General features: G+C 38.5%; 1 protein-coding gene across 20 annotated transcripts in view; it reads left to right on the top strand.

Moving 5' to 3' along the window:
• The window catches only part of DMD (dystrophin), a 1,295,019-nt gene that overhangs the window by 1,107,179 nt on the left and 167,078 nt on the right, over positions 1–20,762 (top strand). For all 20 annotated transcript variants that reach the window (XM_078390471.1, XM_078390476.1, XM_078390472.1 and 17 more), the window contains one exon: positions 12,373–12,451. In XM_078390471.1, the coding sequence (XP_078246597.1) occupies positions 12,373–12,451 (79 nt within the window). The remainder of the gene's footprint in view (positions 1–12,372; positions 12,452–20,762) is intronic.

Genomic DNA, 20,762 nt, shown 5'->3' with positions numbered 1-20,762 from the left:
TCCCAGGGGAATAATGGGAAACAACATTGTGAAGTTTTATTCTTCAGATAAGGAAGGCATCTTGTAATCTCTGCACTTACACCTAAATTTTGAATAGAGTGTAGGTACACAAGCTCAATCTTTAGATTTAGATGGATGTGCACCAGCACAGTTGAAGCCAGAGGGCATACCTCCATTCATACACAGATATTCCCAGATATGTAAAATGAATAGGACTCATGTCCATTGGAGGTGATATGAGTCCTATTGAAGGCAGCAGGTTTTACAGCCAGTAGCAAGACCAATGAGAGTTTCATATAAGCAACTCAGCACTACAGGCTAAAATATTGTCAGTTTTATCATTTGCTCCCCCCCCCCTTAGGAAAACAAATGTCACCTGTAGAGTTGCAGCAGGGAGGCTCCTGGTAGGAGACAGCACTCAAGGACAGATACATGCCATTAGTTTTTCCTTTCATTAGTCTTGGAAGCTCATAGATACTCCATCCTTGACTGAAGAGGGACAACTTCTCCTTCATATTCCCTTCATTTCCAAATCAGCACCTGATCAGAGCAGAGCGTATATCTGGTTGGTGAGGTGTGGTGGACCAAAATATGACTCCAAGCATCCCAGCCCCAATGTTTTTTAATTTTTATAGAAATATGCTCAAGCAATGCCTATGTGCCCTTACTGTGCCATGAATGATAATAATCTGTAAAATAATTCCAAGTGATTGTGATGGTTTAGGATTGTGCCCAAAACTATTAACAGTATATCCCAGAAGTGAGTACACCCCCTAATATTTCATAAATATTTTAATATTTCTTTTCATGTGACAGCATTGAAGAAAGGACACTTGGCTACAATGTAAAGCAGTGAGTATACAGCTTGTATAACAGTGTAAATGTGCTGTCCCCTCAAAATAACGCAACACACAGCCATTAATGTCTAAACTGCTGGCACCAAAAGTGTGTGCAGTGGTGCCTCGACTTACAACCATTATCCATTCCAGAAGATGGACATAACTCGAAATGGTCATAAGTCGCGGCACCATTTCCTGTTGAAATGCATTGGAATGTGATTAATCTGTTCTGGCAAAATAATAATAATAATAATAATAATAATAATAATAATAATAATAATAATAATAATAATAATAATAATAATAATAATAATAATAATAATAATAAATAAATAAATAAATAAATAAATAAATAAATAAATAAATAAATAAATAAAGCACACAGCAAGCCCAGTCGGAAGGTGCTGGGGCTTTAAAAAAATAAACAAATAAACAGCAAAGCAAGCTTTGTCGCCGGGGCTTTAAAAACAAACAAAAACAACAACAACAAGGCAAGCTCCTGTGCTGGGGCTTTAAAAAACAAATAAACAATAAACAGCAAGGCAAGCTCCATTGCTGGGGCTTAAAAAAAAACCCAGACCAAAAATAAATAGCAAAGCAAGCCCCAAAGGCGCAGAGACTGAAAAAAAAAACACAAAAATAAATAAAGGAGCAAGCCCCATTGCAAGGTGCGGGTGCTGCAAAAAAAATCACCAAAAAAGCACAACAACAACACAGCACAGAAACATACCCCCCAGCCCAAAACCACGCTGAAAAGCAAAAAACAGCACCTTACCTTAGCGGGCAGCCTCCTCCAATTGTGCACACTCTAACTGCTTGGGCGAAAGAGCTACAAAGAAGCAGCCTCTTTGCTACCTGTTGTTGTTGTTGTTTAGTTGTTTAGTCATGTCTGACTCTTCGTGACCCCATGGACCACAGCACCCCAGGCCCTCCTGTCTTCCACTGCCTCCCGGACTTCAGTCAAACTCCGCCACCTACAGTTAGCAATTTACATTTCCCACCTTTTCCCCCTGCCTTTTTGTGTTCGTAACTGGAAGCTCCAGCCGCAAGTCAAACTGGAAATGGTCGTAAGTAGGGACAGTCATAAGTCGAGGCACCACTGTGCTCACTTCTGTGATATACTGTATGTGTCGTCCTCATCCAGTACTTTCTCCAGCTTTTTGCCAAAGACTGTTATGTTTCCTGTGTTTCTGTAATATTTTACACTCTGTTCAAAGCTATTTAAAGTAAATAGCATAATCAAACATGTAAAAAAAATGCATTAATCCTACTGCTTCTTTTGTCTTCCTTTTCTTGAAATCTAAGTCCCCTACCATAATGTAGCTTATCCCCAATGATCAACCAAAAATGTGTTTACTGAAGTCTTCCCTCAAGTTCTGATATTCAGAAAACTGAGAGCAACTGATATTTGATAGTTCAGATTTTCCCTTGTCTGAGAAGGTGGCTTAGATTCCCCCCCCCCCTCTGTATGAAGCAGAAGCATAGAGGTTCTTTCTTCAGTAGGAAGGAAGGAATCTTTTCAAAATCAGAGCAGACTTTGGTTAAATGGGAGTTATTTAAACTGAAGGAAGGAAGGAAGGAAGGAAGGAAGGAAGGAAGGAAGGAAGGAAGGAAGGAAGGAAGGAAGGAAGGAAGGAAGGAAGGAAGGAAGGAAGGAAGGAAGGAAGGAAGGAAGGAAGGAAGGAAGGAAGGAAGGGAGGGAGGGAGGGAGGGAGGGAGGGAGGGAGGGAGGGAGGGAGGGAGGGAGGGAGGGAGGGAGGGACGGACGGACGGACGGACGAACGAACGAACGAACGAACGAACGAACGAACGAACGAACGAACGAACGAACGAACGAACGAACGAACGAACGAACATTCCAGTGGATTTTGGAAGAACTGTGAATATGATTGTGGTAAAGTAGCAGAAAAGGACTGTTTTCTTAGGTTTAGAGTTAGGGTTTATATGATATATTTGTGGCCAGAGCTGGTCGTAACTTGAAATAGTTGTGAGTAGGGACGTTCGTAAGTTGAGGCACCACTGTAGATGTTAAAAGTTTCATCAGAGCAGGATGTGCAAGACTTCCTGATTTCATGATTATTGTCACTGTTGTTAGAAAAGGTTTAATTGGTGCCCTGTTGTGCCCTTGGAAATACAGCAGATCATTAATGTGATCTCAAAGGCTTGTCTGCTGGCCACATATTTTATGTTACTTATGATTTGCAGAAAATAAATGTAGATGTTAAAGTTTCATCAGAGCAGGATGTGTAAGACCGCCCTGATTTCATGATTATTGTCACTGTTGTTAGAAAACAGATATAAAACCATTTCAAATAATAGTTGAGAACATGAAACATGTCTAACTGCAATCTTAACAAAGTTTGTTTATGTATTAAACATGGTACCATATATCTGATGAAATGCTGAATTTTCTTTGAAGATTTTTTTTAATGGTCTGTATTTTTTAATGCATATTTTTATGGTCTGTATTTTGAGTTTGGATTTTAGTAACGCTAAAGTCAGGAGGCAGCAGTGAAGAAGCAGAAATATCAATATGTAAATGCTCTTCTTTATGGTAGAGAGTTAATTACTGTTATTGAAAATTGGTCATGAAATGCTAATGGCAATATAATTTAGTTTAATAATAGCAGTAAGAAAAGAAGCTGTTTGTTTGCCTGAGCATGAGAAAAAATATTTTGTGAGAAATAAAGAGATTTCATAAAATGAAGTGAAAGACTGTGCAGAGAAAAGGCAGAATGAATTTGCTAAGTATATATGATTGTTCTTGCACACTATTATGAAATAGTAATGGTGGATGGTCTGAGGTGTCCAGATTAAGAAAGTGCAAATATTGAGTCCTACTTTATAGGGAGCACAGTGAAAGGCTCTGGGATCAGTTTACAAAAATAATTTGGACTCCGTGGTAAATATCACTTAGAGGATGGATGCTTCCCATTTTACCCAGAAATCCATCATCCACATTCAAAGGCAGTATACTTCTCACCATAGAGGCAGCAAAAAAAAAAAAAAAAAATCAAAGAGGAGAAGGATGCATTCTGTCTGCAGGCAGATCATGTACTGTTGAAAATGAAGTGCTGAACTAGAAGGTCTTTTGCCATAATTATTTGCACTACCATCTCTAATAGCTGCAAACCTGTACAATACAGATTATAGTTTAAGTATTCCTTGTATATATTGTACTGTTCTCAGATACATAGCTATTATTATCAGTCCAGTGATTGTTTGATTGGATTGGAGGCGGCAAAATGCTTGGAAATGAGAAGTAAAAGTTCAAGGGAACGGAATATGTTGGAAATGTTTGAGAGCAACTCAGTTTACACTCAAGAAGATACATGTCTTTGCATGGGGATAAGTAGAGAGTACCTCCTCAGGTGTCCTAGACTGTCATTTACCTATTCTGAGCTATGCAGCCCTTCCTTTGACTTCAGATAGTTCTTCTTGGGGTTGCTGATGTCACTTTCTCCCTTGCCACACCTCTCTTTTATCTCTCTATGGAGCAGCCGTCTTGTCTCTGTTCTCTAGAGATGCAAGGCAGCCATGGCACCTGACATCTCCAACTTAATTAGCTGGAACTAGAAATTCTATCACCTTTCTTATCCCAAATGTGTTTCTCTAATCAGCACAAGTTTTCTTATTTTTTAAAAATGAAATGTGGACATGACTCCTTTACAAAGGGGGAGTGCACTCAGGTAATCATTCCAAGTATCAAATAGCTGAAATCCAGAAATTATTATTGCTCCAAGATCACTATATGTGTACTCCTGGCACAGCGGTTGTACTGCAGTCAAGACTTTGCTCACGACCTGAGTTTGATCTTGATGGACTGAGGTTTGATCTTGATGGACTGAGGCTCAAGACTGACTCCAGCCTTCCATTGTTCCAAGGTTGGCCAACTGAGTACCCAGTTTCCTGAGGCCTGCATAATTAAACTGTAAACCAGTCAGAGTCTTTAAACACAATGGGGTGGTATATAAGTGGCACACTTTGCTTTGCTCTACGTTCCAACAGGATATCCTAGGCAAGTAAAGATGTCCTGGATCAACTGATTTCAGCAATGGCTGAACGAACACCCTCACAGGTTTACAGAAGATGTGTAGCAATCTTTCTTTCTTGCCTTCACCTCACTGCCTCAACCAGATTTAAGAAGAAACTCCAGCTTTGTTAGGTGTTTTCCTTATAGGATTTCCAGTACAGTGGTGCCCCGCATAGCGACGTTAATCCGTTCCGGATTAATCGTCGCTATCCGGAAACATCGCAATGCGGGGGCGAAAACTCACCGTTATGCGAAGATCCTCCATAGCGCCGCCATTTTCGCCGCCTCAGTAAGTGAGGAAATCACGCAAAAATGGTTGCGGTGGCCATTTTGGGCACCTGGCGGCCATTTTGGAACCGCCGATCAGCTGTTCCCCAAACATCGCGATACGAAGATTGGTAAGCGAAACGCTTACCGATCATCGCAATGCGATGTTTAGGCTATTAAAACATCGCAATGCGATCGCATTAGTGATCCCAAAAAAATAGATCGCTATGCGGATTCTTCGTTAAACGGTGCGCTCGTTGTGCGAGGCACCACTGTATAAGATTACTGTATTTAATATATTTTGTTCACTTTCCCACACTAATACCGATGACGACCCAAAGATTTTAGCATACAGCTGCAGCTGCATCATGCATCTGACTGGGTATAAAAATATCTACACTCCCTGCTGGTTGATGCGGTTGGGTTGTAGGGAGCAGAATATAGAATGAGGAACGAGCTCCAAAAGTATAAGAAATGTAGCACTTTTATGCCTCTTTGTTCAATAATGTGGCCCACTATTATCTACTGCTAATTTTGCAATTACAGTATATCTGTAATGTTCTGTGGAAAACCTACTTAAAATCTTCTTATCCTTCGTTTACATGGATTTTTGATTAGGCTGAAATATTAAAAAAGAATTTAACAACATGTACAACTCTTTAATGAATTTCTTGACCATCTTCATATTATCTTTTAAAGTATTTGGAAATTGCTACTTGAAACTAATTAAATTATCTGAATTTGGGGAAATAGGCTACACCCAGAATTAAAAATCAGGAAATGGGTACTTAATAAAAGGGCTGTCACAGATAAAGGTTGTGGAGGGAGTTGAATCTGATGCATTACTGTAGGAATATAAGTGAACCTTTCTTAGAGTCTTATTAAGTGGGCCTTGTGTCTGCTCCTTTGGATATACAAGTGATGGTGCCTCGCTAAACGATTGCTTTATTTAATGACAAATTCACTTTACGATGAGGTTTTCGGAGCAGTCTTGCGCTTCATTTAACGATGTTTCCTATGGGCAATTTTCGCTTTACGATGTTAGGGACCTTGCCTCACAAGAGGATTAAATTTTAGGTCCCTGTTTTTCACTTTACGATTTTTTACAGCTTGGTCTTGCTTCACTATACGAGTCTTTTAATGGTCTCTGTTTCGTTAGACGGCTGTCTTCGCTTGGGAAACGCGTTTCACTTAATGCTGTTTCCTATGGGAATTTTCGCTTTACGATGACAATCCGTTCCCATTGGAACGGATTATCAGGTTTTCAATGCATTTCAGTGGGAAAATGTGTTTCTCAAGATGATGTTTTCGCTTAACAGCGATTTTCACGGAACGAATTAACATCGTCTTGCGAGGCACCACTGTATGTATTTATTGAAAAACTCAGATTTGAACAAAAATATAAATGTGAACATAAATATATATCTTTAGCAGTAAGCATGACTTGCACATGTCAAATGAGAGAATTCTGTGACCTTTTATATATATATATGTTTTGTCTCATTTTTTCTTCTTTTTGTCCCAAAGAAATGGTGGAACATCTGGGTTCCTATGTTAAAGACCTATAAAGAATAGAATGGTCTAATTTAAAGCACATTCACTGTATAAAATAAAGAACATTGGTTTCAGCAGTGAATTTTAGATATTAGAATTATGGAAGACTTGAGCTCATGCAATTAATAAGCTGCCTGAAAAATATTCCTACTAACAATCTGGACAAGCATTCTTTTATCATATGGTGTCGAAATGGAGACCTGCAAGGTTTTGGGGAAATAAAGACTTTCCAGATCTTGGTGGGCCATATTGATAATTCACTGGGGACATATTTCAGGAGTGGCCTACTCTTGACTGTACCCTGGTTCTCAATGGAATCCTAGTTTACATTTTAAAACTGGTCATTTTTAAAAAACAAACAAACCCAAAATGAATTCCTGTCTCCCTTCCAGCACTATTACTGTTCAGTGTGTCTCCATCGCAATAAAATTTTTAAATATATGCAAAATTAGATTTCTTTGATATGCTAGATGATTTTTTTACCATGCACAAATGTAACATCAAACATCCTGTGGTTGTGCATTCCCACTACCATTGAGGTTTCAGAAGAAGTGATGAAGCCTGATGATTCTGCTAGTTAAAATCATTTGAAAAAACAAAGGGATGGATGGTCATAAGCATCCACTTCTGTTTGAGTTGAATTTATATAAACACCATAAGCAAGCATATCATTTAATTTAATGAACTGTCAGAAAAAAATACGCCTGGTAAGAAATGGAATTCATCAGATCCGGACCTGCAGTGACAAAGGAATTAAGAGGATGAGATCAACATAGAGAACAGCCCAAATGTAACCATTATTTCAGATCAAGGAGGAAATATATTCTTCTGCATAATTTCTTCTGATGCATTGACACACAATGTAGACCTAAGTAGGTGGATTGAGAAAGCCACATTTTAAAAACTACATTTCTTTTTTGATTCTGCAGATATTAGCATAGTTTGATTTGAACACGAACCTGATCAATCGCACAAAAGGCCTATTTTGTCATTCAGAATAGCTATAGATATTAGTCAATTTAAAAAACCTTTATCAATTGATAGAATTTCCCTCTGTGTGAATTCAAAAAGTCCTTGAACAATTAATTGTTTGGATGCACATCCACTCTCAGTTACCTGCAAATAATCTCATTGAAGTTAGTACACTGTACACTGTTAGTACACTGTACAATGAAATGAGTGCTACCTTGATTTACACAGGCAACTGCCTCAGTCTTTCTAACTCAGTTACTTGTGGCCGTCCCTGCCATCAAATTGCAGTTTAGAAGGCCTGCCAAACTGGAAATGCCATAAGACTTTCTACAGCACATATTACGGTGGTGCCTCGACTTACTACCAGAATCCGTTGCAGAAGATAGACATAACTTGAAATGGTCGTAAGTCGAAGCACCATTTCCCATAGGTATGCATTGAAATGCAATTAATCCGTTCCAGCTGAAAGAAAAAAATCACAAAAAATCACTGCAAGACTCATTGGAAATGCGATTAGTCCCTTCCGGCTGAAGGGGGGGAGAGAAAAGCAATCAAGCATGCAAGACCCATTGGAAATGCACAGAAAACAAAGGGGGCAGGTTGGAAATGCAAAGGAAACAAAGGAAAAAGCAAGGAAAGCATGCAGGACCCATCGGAAATTGAGAGGAAAAAACAAGAAGCAACCAAACCTCCAAGACCCATCGGAAATGGGGAGAAAAAGCCAACAAACAAACAAACCCCCCAAGACCCATTGGAAATGGGGGAAAAACACTCAAAAAAGCAACAAAACCCCAAGACCCATCGGAAATGGGGGGAAACACCAAAAAAGAAACTCCCCAAGACCCATCACAGCACAGAAACATGACCCCCCCAGCCCAAAACCACGCTGCAAAAACACCCAGAACAGTTTTTTAAAAGCAGAAAACAACACCTTACCTTACCAGGCAGCCCAAAGCCTTCCTACAAACACACACTCACACACACGCTCACTCAGAAGCAGAAGCAAGGCAATCCCAAGCCTCCTCCAATGCACTCTAACTGCTGGGGTGAAAGAGCTACAAAGAAGCAGCCTCATCAACACCAGTTAGAAATTTGAACTTCCCGCCTTTTTTCCATGCATTTTTCTGTTCGTAAGTGGAAGCTCCAGTTGCAAGTAGAACCAAAATTTTGCAGCTGGAGCTGGTCATAACTTAAAATGGTCGTAAGTAGGGACATTCATAAGTCGAGGCACCACTGTGTTGGCCACTCTGGATTATAGTCAATAAGCTTAAACTCTTACTGGGTGCAGTTTGTATCTGGAAAACTAACATTCATTTTAACTTGGTTATAAAATACCTCATTCATGTAGCATTAAAAAAATTATTTACATTTGAACAGCATAATTCATACTAAGATGGTATATTTCCAGTGGGAACAAACTACATTAAAATATCTGGAATAAAATTAATTAGTGACAACGTTTAGTTATACATATGATTATAACTTACTTCAACATAATACTTTTAACAGTAGACTGCATTGACAAATATTATTCCATTTGCACATAGTAGAAAAGATAGTAAAAATGTGGAACTTCCCATTTCTCCTTGTTCATGCCAGTATTGAGGGATGACTTGAAGAGTAGCACGTTAATCGCTTAAATAATGGGTTGTGAGTAGTTTTGCCACAGCTGTATTTGCCTGAAGCACTATAATCTAATGTGGATTTGCTTATCATAGTCTGACTGACTTCTGAGTAAAAATTGAAAGGTTTGATATATAAAGGGAATTTTAACACTCAACATTTTTTCAACAATTTGACATTATTTAAGGCTTTTTCTATATAGATCTTTTAAAAATTTTACCATCAAAGGACAATTTGTGACACACTCTATTTTTTAAAAAGATAGGATGGATTTGTCATTAGAGTTACAATATTTAAGCATATATTATGGTCCATTAACTGGATTAGAAATGCGTTGCTGTGTTTTGTGTCAGTAGTTTGAGGGAGAAAGACTTGTTTTTAAGAACCTAGAGGTTCAAAGAGTCAGGTAGAATGGAATAATCAGGGGTATCAAAAGCAAAGAAGAATAAAAGGTGAATAATTAAATGTCAATTAGATTATATAAATAAAATAATTTCATTAACAAGGTAGCAGTGTCATTTGAAATATCTAGAGCAGAAGCCAGTTTGGAAGGAGGCACAGAACATGTAAAATAAAAAGAAATACACTGAGGTGGGGAAAGGCATTCAAGAATTTTTGAACTGCTGAGGATAAAACAGCAGTTTAGAAGCTAAAGAAGATTTCTTGAAAATTGGCAGTCAGTGTCCCTATATTGAGAAATGTGCTTAAAAGGCAACAGATAATGTTATTTCTTCATTGACAAGAAATATGAATCCTCCATTAATCAACTTGTTTTGTAGGATATATCTTTGAATGGGACTCTAGAAATTGATCACTTTAAGTCATAAAAATTGTTGTATCAGTAGTTTTCATGGGGACTGAACATGTGTATTTATTAATTTAATTAATCAAATTATCCATCACTTATTAGCTAACATGCAGTTGAACAAGATAGCTTAGTGACTTAGGTATTGACCACAGAGCCAAAGGTTGGGAGTTCATTTGCCCACTGTGCTTCCAGGGGGGAAAAGCCAACCTGAGTAGCTTTGGGCACGTTGCACAGTCCTAGTGTGCAATGGCATAACTTTTAGTGATAAGATCAATTTACAATTCCCCAAACAAACTTCTAGTACTGTGCCAAGTCATGAATCTGGCACACTAATATGAAATCAATTGGGGACTTGTTAATTAGCAGCTATTTGCCACTCCAGATTCCATGATTGCCCTTAGACTAACATAAAAATTCAAATGGATTCTGACCACCATATCTAAAGTAGTATTCATTTGAATCCCACCTTTTATTCTTCTTTGGCTTTTGATACCCCTGATTATTCCATTCTACCTGACTCTTTGAACCTCTAGGTTCTTAAAAACAAGTCTTTCCCCCTCAAACTACTGACACAAATACATGCATACCTTTCTGCATTGCAGTAGCCTACAGGTATTCACTCAGTGCATGCAATACAGTGGCTGAAATCCAGCAGCGTACATTACGCCACATAAGGCTGATGGTGCAGTAATAAATTAAAAACTTCCTCTCATCCTGCAGCCCCCAAAACGTCCCCATGATGAAAGGGATTCCAAGGGAGCCTAGGGACCTTTCAGGGTGGGTGAGAAACTTAATTTTCCAAAATTTGCCATGGTTGATTAAGTAAGTAACCAACCTGATTTGACTGAGCATATAGCTGAATATAAACTAGGCTGTTTCAAGGAGCCTTGACGTAACTTGACCATATTTACTGTATCTTATTGCAGTGGAAAGTATAATCTTGATTGTACAGTTACTGGTTTTAATGCCAATAAAGGTTTTTTTAAACAAAGTAACCATATTAGATTTCAGCTAGTGTGTACTATCTAATATATGTCACAATCATATTGCTTTTCTTGCAAGATGAACAGCAGTGAACTAAAAAAAGATGGGAATATGCTTATTGTCCCAATGTTCTTATGCCAGACTGATGAAATTATAAGTACTGAGAATGTGCTTTCTCTCCAGGAATACTTTTATTTAACATATTAGTATTTGTCATGTATGTTATCAACATTATTACCTAAATGAAGTTGGATGTGTGCTGTTTGTATTATCCATCTCAATGAGGTTACACAGGAAATATTCATAGTTGACTAATTTTTGGCAGCTTTTATGCAGCTGAAGTCACCTTTTATTACATCGTAATTTTTCTTGTCAATTACCTAGTGAGCTTCATATTAAGAACTCACAGTAAGGTTCACTGGTTGCTTTGCCATTACAACCAATGCTTCCTAGCTGTCCTTGTGGGTGTTTGTTTCTTTTAATCACAATATAAATAAAGCCAATTGGAACAAAACTATTTATAAAAATGAGCAGCAGCTTTCCCAGGAACAGACCCACAATATATGATCTGTATCTAGCATCAACACATTATTTCCAGAGACTAAAAAAAGCATGATTTTTTTTTCCAGATATAAATATAAGGCCTCTTTCTTCTTACTCTACTTATTGATAATTTTGTTTCAAGATTTTATTGTACATTTGTTCAAGCAAAAGAAAGAGAAGATCAAAATAAATAAATAAATGCATAAATAAATATTGGTTAAAAAAAGAAGCAATCAGTCTCTGTGATAAAAATTGTGTGCTGTCAAATCTTGTTCTAACTTACAGCGACCCTTTCCGGGGTTTTCTAGAGAATACACAGAAGTGGTTTACCATTCCCTTCTTCTGGGACTGTATAGTTACCCATAGCTACACAGGTTGGCTCTTCTGGGAAGCACAGTGGGGGAATCAAACTTCCAATCTCTGGCTCACGGAACTATCCATTTCTGGATGACTAGAAAACTATAATCATTTTTAAAGTTGTATTTTATTATTCGGTACCTGATCCCGAGTATGTTAAGGCTGACATCATGGCATGTGTTACACATGCTTATTTCACATTCCCTTCTCTGGAATTTTCAGGACTGTAAGAATGTAAACCAAATAATATTTAACGTATTAATTTTACCATTCTGCTATTTCAAATTGTAGCAGCGTTACTCTTTATTTCACAGTCATGTAATGGATGATTTGAGAGACATCTGCTTGTGTTGTTTCTTTTATTATGAATCTTTTTTCCCCATTCTATCCAGGTGGCCATTGAGGAACGTATCAGGCAGTTGCATGAGGCCCATCGGGATTTTGGTCCCACTTCTCAGCACTTCCTCTCCAGTAAGTACTTATTCAATTTTGGTTGCTGCTGTTTGTGATTTACAGAGTGCTTCTTGTGTTTTTTAGAATTATGTTATATTGTAGATATCGCCAGAGGTCATAGCTAAGACTTTGCTGGATTTTGTCCGTTTGGAGCTGATCCTTTGGCTCAGAAATCTGTTACGTTAAATAAAGAGGAAAACATCCCCCCCAAATACCTCCCCTAACTAGGCCTGCTTTTTGCAAACACTAGATGAGGTGATGAGCATGTGTTTTGACTGAACTGTTTCAACACGCATGATGGGGCCATCCGATGCAAAAACCATTTCCTAGAAGGAACACTGTATATCAGTTCTGTGTGGCATTCTATCTTTAGGAAACTTGTTTTTTAATGGTAAAGCATTCAACTGGGCAGGATTGTTTAGGGTCATCCATATGTCTTGGATGACCACCGAGTAATCTCTTGTCAGTGGCTGTGCTGCTGGGATTTCACCAAATCTTGTGAAAGGAGGCCATTAATTTAATCTAGGGGAATGTAAATCAATGTACTTAGTGAAACAGGGCAGAAAGTAAAGCTGCTGGATAATATCTGAGACAAAGGCAATTCCCTTAATTTTTTTTCTCTGACACTTCTGTTTCCAGTTTCCAGAAGCTATGAAGCCACAAATAATTAAATCTGTTTCCGTCTAAATGGCAACCTTTGCGGTTTCCATTTCTCGGAGTGGTTCTTCACATACAGGAGAATTTGTGTTGACTGAGATAGTAGCATGGATTGTGCTACTTCAGACTTGCAAGCATTGGTCTGCACTTTTTGCCCATAACTGAAGAAATTCAGAAGATGATGATGATAATAATAATAATAATAATAATAATAATAATAATAATAATAATAATAATAATAATAATAATAATAATAATAATAATAATAATAATAATAATAATAATAATAATAATAATAATAATAATAACTGATAAGGCTTTTTGAGACATGGTAGTGAGAGGTAGACATTTATATTGATAGTCCCCACCGGCTGTATTGAAAAACAAAAAAGAAAAAAGAAAAAACTGTTACAGTGGACCCTCGACTTACAGACGGCTCGACTTACAGACTTTTCAAGTTACAGACTTCTCTGGCCGTAAAATTTAGATTCTACTTGCAGCCAAAGAATCGACCTACAGACCAGAAAAAAACCAAAATGGAACAAAAATAGAACAAAAATGGCCAGCTATGGGATTAATCGGTTTTCAATGCATTGTAGATCAATGGAGCCTCGACCTACAGACTTTTCGACCTGCAGCCACCGTTCCAATACAGATTAATTCCGTAAGTAGAGGGTCCACTGTATTCTACCATCTCAGGATTCAGCAACATCAGTTTGCTACAATGTATACACCATACATTGCTTTCAAGTGGTTGTAGTAGAAACTTTGGGAATGGCTTTTATACTGTAAAAATATTAAAGAGATTATTTTCCTATACTTTGTGTTCTGTTTCTTTGTAAATGTAATCTCTGCAAAGAATCATCAGACATATAAAAGTTTCTTCCACAAAAATCAAGCAGAAAATCATTTTTCTGTCAGTGCACTCTGGAATATTTAATTGCTAAAGAAGAAAGAGCAATGAATTTTCTTGCATCATGGACAAATATATCCAAACCTGAGATGATGGGTGTGACTGAGCAGAGAGGGCTGAGTCCGAACACAGGATTTCTCAGAGGAGATCATTTGATCCTGTAGGATGGGGATGGGGAGCCTTTTTAGGCCAAGAGGCATCTATTAGCCAGATTGTTATCAGAGAATAGAGCCACACCTCTGCCGTTATCAGGTCCTTGCCAGGAGACTAGCTAGAGCTTCCTCGGTCATTTAGATTTAGGGACCTGACTTTGTTCTCCCTTGCTTTCCGAGATAGGGAAAACAAACAAATAACAAAATGAAAATATGGAATTCCCACTCATGCTGGGGATAAAGAAATCAAATATGCATATTTATACCCAAGTATTATTTAGTCTATTAAATTCCTGCAAAAACTACTTTCTACTTCGGTCTTCTTCACTTTATGTCTGTAAGCAGATGAACAGTCCTGGAGGGGTTTGTTCCTGTTCCTCTGCTCCCTGTCTGCCTCTGTGTGTCAAGATGATAAATCTCAACCCAGTATTCATTTTTGCATGTTATCTGGAGGAAGGGGGGGGAATGACAATATTGATTGCTAGAATCACACTGTGAGATTTACTTCAGGCTCACTGTAAACCAGAGATGAACATTTTGATGACAGTGGAAAATCAGAAGAGTGCAATATTCTGGATTTTTAATTAGGTTTTCCTTTCAAAATATTGCCCCTCATGTTCATTCAGCACAGATATTGCAAGTAGTCATTATTGTTTGGTTGGATATGTGCAGTTGTTAGCTTCCTCCAAGCCATAGCATCTTTAATGATATAGGTAACTCCATAGTGTTATTCAGTAAGATTATAATGTCCAACAGGGTAAGACAAAACTGTTTCTTATAGAAGAGATTTATTTTTTCAGAATGTCTTCCCAGTGCCTGCTTAAGAAGTGGATAGTGATCTGGTCCTCATTTCAAAATAATATTCAATAATAGACACTGCATTTTATCCATACATTTGGAGAGTGGGAAGCACAGAAACCATGGCAGACGTAGATGCTTTAGAAATGGCAGCTAAAAACATTTTTCTAGTTTAGCGTTGGCCAAGGCTGAGGATGTAGGTGGTTTTCATTAGTACAGCTCCTTTGAAAAAATTACTTGAAACAGCTTCAAAACAGGAAAGCCTGGATTGAAAGCCACATTGTTCGACAGACACTTCATTGGCCTGTTGTAGTGCTCTCATAGAAAAGGAAATAACATAACTATAGTTAGATAATTGTATCATGGTAATAGTGCAATGACAGAACATAATAGTACCTTGCTGCTTCCACACATGTGGAAGTCACAAGGCATAACATTCACTAGCTGGCAATTAGCAAGTTTTCATTGGAATTCTTAAGAGTGTACCAAGCCAGCATTGTGTTAACATTTCTTTACTGTTGTTTCATTAAATAATTAATAAATTAGATACATCCACTGGAGATGAGGAGGCTTGGATATGTAATCCTTGATAGCCATTCACTCAGAGAAAGCTTGTCTGAATAGAAAGATCTTCGCCTTCTTATGGAAGGACAATAAAAACAGGGTCAGTCTAATCTATTGGAGCGAGTTCCTGAGTTTGGGAGCAGCGACAAAGAAGGTTCGCTTCCATGTCCCCACCAAACACACTGTATTGAACTGCAACAACTGTGAAAGTGGCAGGACTGAGAGGAAGGCCTCTCTTGATGATCTTAACAGTTGAGCAGGCTCAAAAAGAAAGATGTGGCCCTTGAGATAGTTAGGGCCCAAGCTGTTCAGGGCTTTATACAATGGTGCCCCACAAGACGATGTTAATTCGTTCTGTGAAAATCGCTGTTTTGTGAAAACATCGTCTTGCGAAATGCGGTTCCCCATTGGAATGCACTGAAATCCATTTAATGCGTTCCAATGGGGAAAAATTGTAGTCGTTTTGCGAAAATTGCCCATAGGAAAACCGTTTTGTGAAGCGCAGATCAGCTGTCAAAATCACTGTCTTGTGAAAAATGGTCCCAAAAACACCCGTTTTGCGAGTCGCGGACCAGCTGTTAAAATGGTCATCTTGTGAAAAACGGTCCCGGAAAAAAAAACGTTTTGTGGAGCACAGATCAAAACACTGTCCAGCGGAAATCGCCCATAGGAAACACTGTTTTGCGAAGCGCTATAGCGATCACAAAAACTCATCATCTAGCGAATAAACAGTTTTGCAAGGCAATCATCTAGCAGGGCACCACTGTACTTTAGAACAGAGTTGGGCACAAACTGAACCACAAACCAGCAAAACCCACAAGCTTGACTAGTTTGTTTGATTCAGGGATCCTGTTTTGCCAAAATGAAAAGCAAAGCAAAGTGTGCTGCTTATATACCTCCCCATAGTGCTTCAAGCACTCTCTGGGTGGTTTACAAGTTAATTATGCAGGCTACACATTGCCCCTCCAGAAAGAAAGTGCCAAACTGTTTTCCCCTCATGGACTGCAAATTTTAAAATAGTTTCAATATTTATGTGATCATTGTGTTGAAATTTTTTAAAAAATATATATAATTTAGCCAATTTCACTTTACAAGTTCCCAATTATTTTAATTTACTGGTTTATACCTTGCTTTATTTTTAATGACTTAGTTACACACTGAATTCATATGTGTCAGTAGAAAAACTGAATAGTAGCACTGAGACTGTTTTAATCTGAACTGTGTACTTAATCTGAACCAGATGTAGTACTTTTCCAAAGCTATTCTAGTTCTTATATATTTGATTCACTATAATGAAATAATTTTATTTATTTTTCCACCTTTTGTCCTACCCTTCCTTCAAAGAGTAGTGCAGAAATTGCACACAGAGACCTGCAATTATCATCCAGTGTATTTCATTATTAAATAATAACTTAGTCTGAGTTTTTTTATGAACAAAGACAACATTGTAGCCACTGTATTCAACACGGCTCCTCGGATCTAGATAATGTCAGATGCTTTAGTGAATTGATTGCATGTACAGAATTCCAGGTGAATGGAAAGAATAAGCATAATGTGTTATTGGTCCTGTGTATTTGCTTCCTGCAGGAAGACATCAGAAACATGAGGATACCTTGTTAATATTAGAATGCCTTGTTTAAGTTGGTCACCTGTCAGAATTTATAGCAATGTGCCACCAGGCCAGACAATTCTGTTTGGCTATTACTATTTTTTTAAAACGCATTAAATTGATAGTTGTTTCAGTATGGCAATTAGACATGGTAGCTTTGTATTCATCTCCTGGGGGAGACAAATATGAAGCCAGCCAGCACAGCTGTCCCAGTGGTCCTTCCCTGCCCCCAGAGCCAACCTGGTCCAGGCATGCACCTGCCCGACAGCAGCAACATCACACCAATCATGGATATAGTCCAACTGGCACTGCCCCACCTCTCCCCGCAGCCAACCACTCCAGCAAGGAGATGGGAAGACTAGTCTCTCCTCCCAGCTGCTGAGCAGTCAGTTGAGGGGACAGGCGGGGCAGCACCAGTGGGACTACATCTTTGTTTGGTGCAATTCTGCTGCTGTAGGGTGTGCATGTAGTGAGGAGTCCAGTAAGTGGACTATGCTGGTTCTGGGGACAGAGAAGGACCACCATGACACATGCTGTCTGGCTTCATATTCATCTCCCTCAAGAGACAAATATGAAGCTCCCATGTCTAATGGCAATTTTTACACTGTACACATTTACAGTGGTGCCCCGCATAGCGACGATAATCCGTTCTGAAAAAAATTGTCGCTATCCGGATTCGTCGCTATGCGGGGAAAACCCCATAGGAACGCATTAAAACACGTTTAATGCATTCCTATGGGGGGAAACTCACCCTTATGCGGAAATCCTCCATCCGGCTGCCATTTTTGCTGCCCAGTAAGCGAGGAAAGGGCGCGAAAACACTGCGGGTGGCCATTTTGTTTACCCGGTGGCCATTTTGGAACCGCTGATCAGCTGTTTTTAAAACATCATTATGCGATAATCGGTAAGCGAAACGCTTACCGATCATCGCAAAGCGATTTTTTGCCATCTAAAACATCGCAATGCAATCGCTTTTGCAATCGCAAAAACCTCATCGCTATGCGGATTCGTCATTAAATGGGGCGCTCGTTAAGTGAGGCACCACTGTACAACCATATCTATGATTGCATTGCTATCTGTAACAAAGTGCTATCCTTCTTTTTTTCTGGCAAGTCAAAGAATACCTTTGAGCCTTGAAAACTAAACGCAGATTTATTTGTTAGATGAATATTCTAATGCATATATTTGAAAGAGTCCCATACTGAAGAATTGAGCAGTGATCTGCCTTACTGTGAGATAATGTGGAAAATTATATTGTTAGACCGCATATAAATTCAGAATTAAAATTGTAGCCACCACATTGTTTCTCCTGCAGTGAAAGTCTGTTTTACTGCAGTTTTATAAGGTAAGGCAGAGACATCATGAAGATGTTTTGCCATCTCTTCATATTCTCCAGGCAGGTGATCTATTCTGCAAAACCACAACCTGTAAGGGCCACATTTATTATTTTATTCACACATTGCCTTAAAAAAGAACAAATGGAAAGGAAAAAAGAACACATATTTCAAAAACTGTTTTAAAAGAGTTGCAAAATTCCTTGAAGGATGAAATGAAAGACACTGGTTTTATAAGCACTGCACCTTGCTATAGCTCTACAGAAAGAGGTCTTGTATTTTAAAGTTTAATGCACAGAAAAATTAAAGAGAACATAGCACGTCTGTTTCAATACCACTCAGTGCAAGTCTCGAGTGATATTATAATTAATACGAAACCACCTCTTCCAGTTGCAAAAGCCAGTGGCTTGGATCTTGAGAAATGGAAGAAGGAAATTTGCATGAGGAAATAAATGTTCATTTCCCCACCACCATCACCTTTCTGTACTAGCTGAAGAGCTTATCCAAAATGTTGTGAAATTCACCCTAATATTTATTTGTTTGTTTGTTTATTTGTTTGATTGATTATTTATTTATTTGATATGCTGCCTTTTTCTTGAACTGGGACACAAGAAAGCTTACAGGAGGGTGGGGAAAGAACATTATTGCTAAATACAATACATTATGTTATTAAAATTTAATTACATCCATTTAAATATTAATATACATTTAAAATTAAATCACTTTAAAGCAGCTTAATTAAAAGGCAAGTTATAACTAACATAAAAAATACAAGCAATTTAGCACATCTAGCCCCAGACCCCATGCATTAGGTGAAGAGTTGCTAAAACCCTGCCTGAATGAAAAGATCTTAACTTCTGATGGAAAGGAAGGGGCCATCCTTTCCTCCTTTAGCATGACATTTCCAAACCTGAAAGAAGCCACAGAGAAGGCCCTCTCCACCTGCCTGGAGAACATGAAGAGATGGCAAAACATCTTGATGGTGTATCTTTGTTTACTTTATAAAAATTGGAGTAAAACAGGCTTTCGCTACAGGAGAAACAATGTGGTGGCTACAAAATTATTCTGAATTTATACGCACTGCAACAATATAGTTTTCCAAGTTATCTCACAGTAAGGCAGATCAGTGCTCAATTCTTCAGTTTGGGACTCCTCCAAATATATGTATTAGATTAAAACATTAACACAAACAAGCCTCAGAAGCTGGTAGGAGTGAGAGGAGCGCCTTATGTTTGAGAATTTCAGATAGATTTGACCCAAGCTATATAGAGCTTTGCAGGTTATAATAACTAGAAAGAAAACAACAGCATGAAGTAACACACCACTGCTGCTGAGGTGGACACAGTGATACAAATCAGGTGGATATATCTTTCATGAGGGGAGACCATCATATTTCAGCTACAGTGGTGCCCCGCTTGACGATTACCCCGTTTAACGACGAATCCGCTTTACGATGGTTTTTTTGGGATCGCTATTGCAATCGCAAAATGATTTTTCAATGGGGTTTTTCCATTTGACAATGATTGGTTCCCTGCTTCGGGAACCGATTTTTTGCTTAACAACGATCCAAAACAGCTGATCATCAGGTTTGAAAATGGCCACCTGCTGTGCTTTAGGACAGATTCCTCACATTACAGGCACTGGAAAATGGCCGCCCTATGGAGGATCTTCGCTGGACGCTGAGGTATTTTGCCCATTGGAATGCATTGAACCGGTTTTAAATGCATTTCAGTGGGCTTTTTCATTTCGCTTGACGAGGATTTCACTTAACAGCAATTTGAATGGAACAAATTATCCTCACCAAGTGAGGCACCACTGTACTATTTTTTTACTGTTCCATCCCTGGTGCCCCAGGTCATGACATTCGGAATGGTTTCCTCAGCTTCCAGAGAGAGATTTTGGAGTTGTCAAGAATAAAGTCTTCTTCTTCAGCTAACTTCATGCTGCTTCTCAGAATCCATACCACTCTGCACAGTCATTTTAGCGGGATCAGAAATGGCTTCTACTAGAGGATCTTTGCTCAAAGTGGAATGAGGTCTAACTTATGTCTTGGCAAAGCAGAAAGAATCCCTGCCTGGGAGAAGTAAAGATCAGGAAGTACAGCAAGAAAGACAAATACAGAACTTTCTCCTAGATACCAGTCATTTAAGTGCAGCTCCAAAAAATGACAGAGAGATGTCCCTTGCTACTGTGATCAAAACAAGCATATTCCAGGAAAAGGAGGTCATGGCAGAAAGAGCAAGGTCCTGACACTGAGGTCACAGGAGAACCCTGAGAAAGCAAGATTCATGATAAAAAGAAC

Source organism: Pogona vitticeps, chromosome 3, assembly GCF_051106095.1.
Source record: "Pogona vitticeps strain Pit_001003342236 chromosome 3, PviZW2.1, whole genome shotgun sequence".
NCBI lineage: Eukaryota > Metazoa > Chordata > Lepidosauria > Squamata > Agamidae > Pogona > Pogona vitticeps.
Note: the sequence above shows the minus strand (reverse complement) of the source record. Positions and strands in the feature narration are given on the sequence as shown.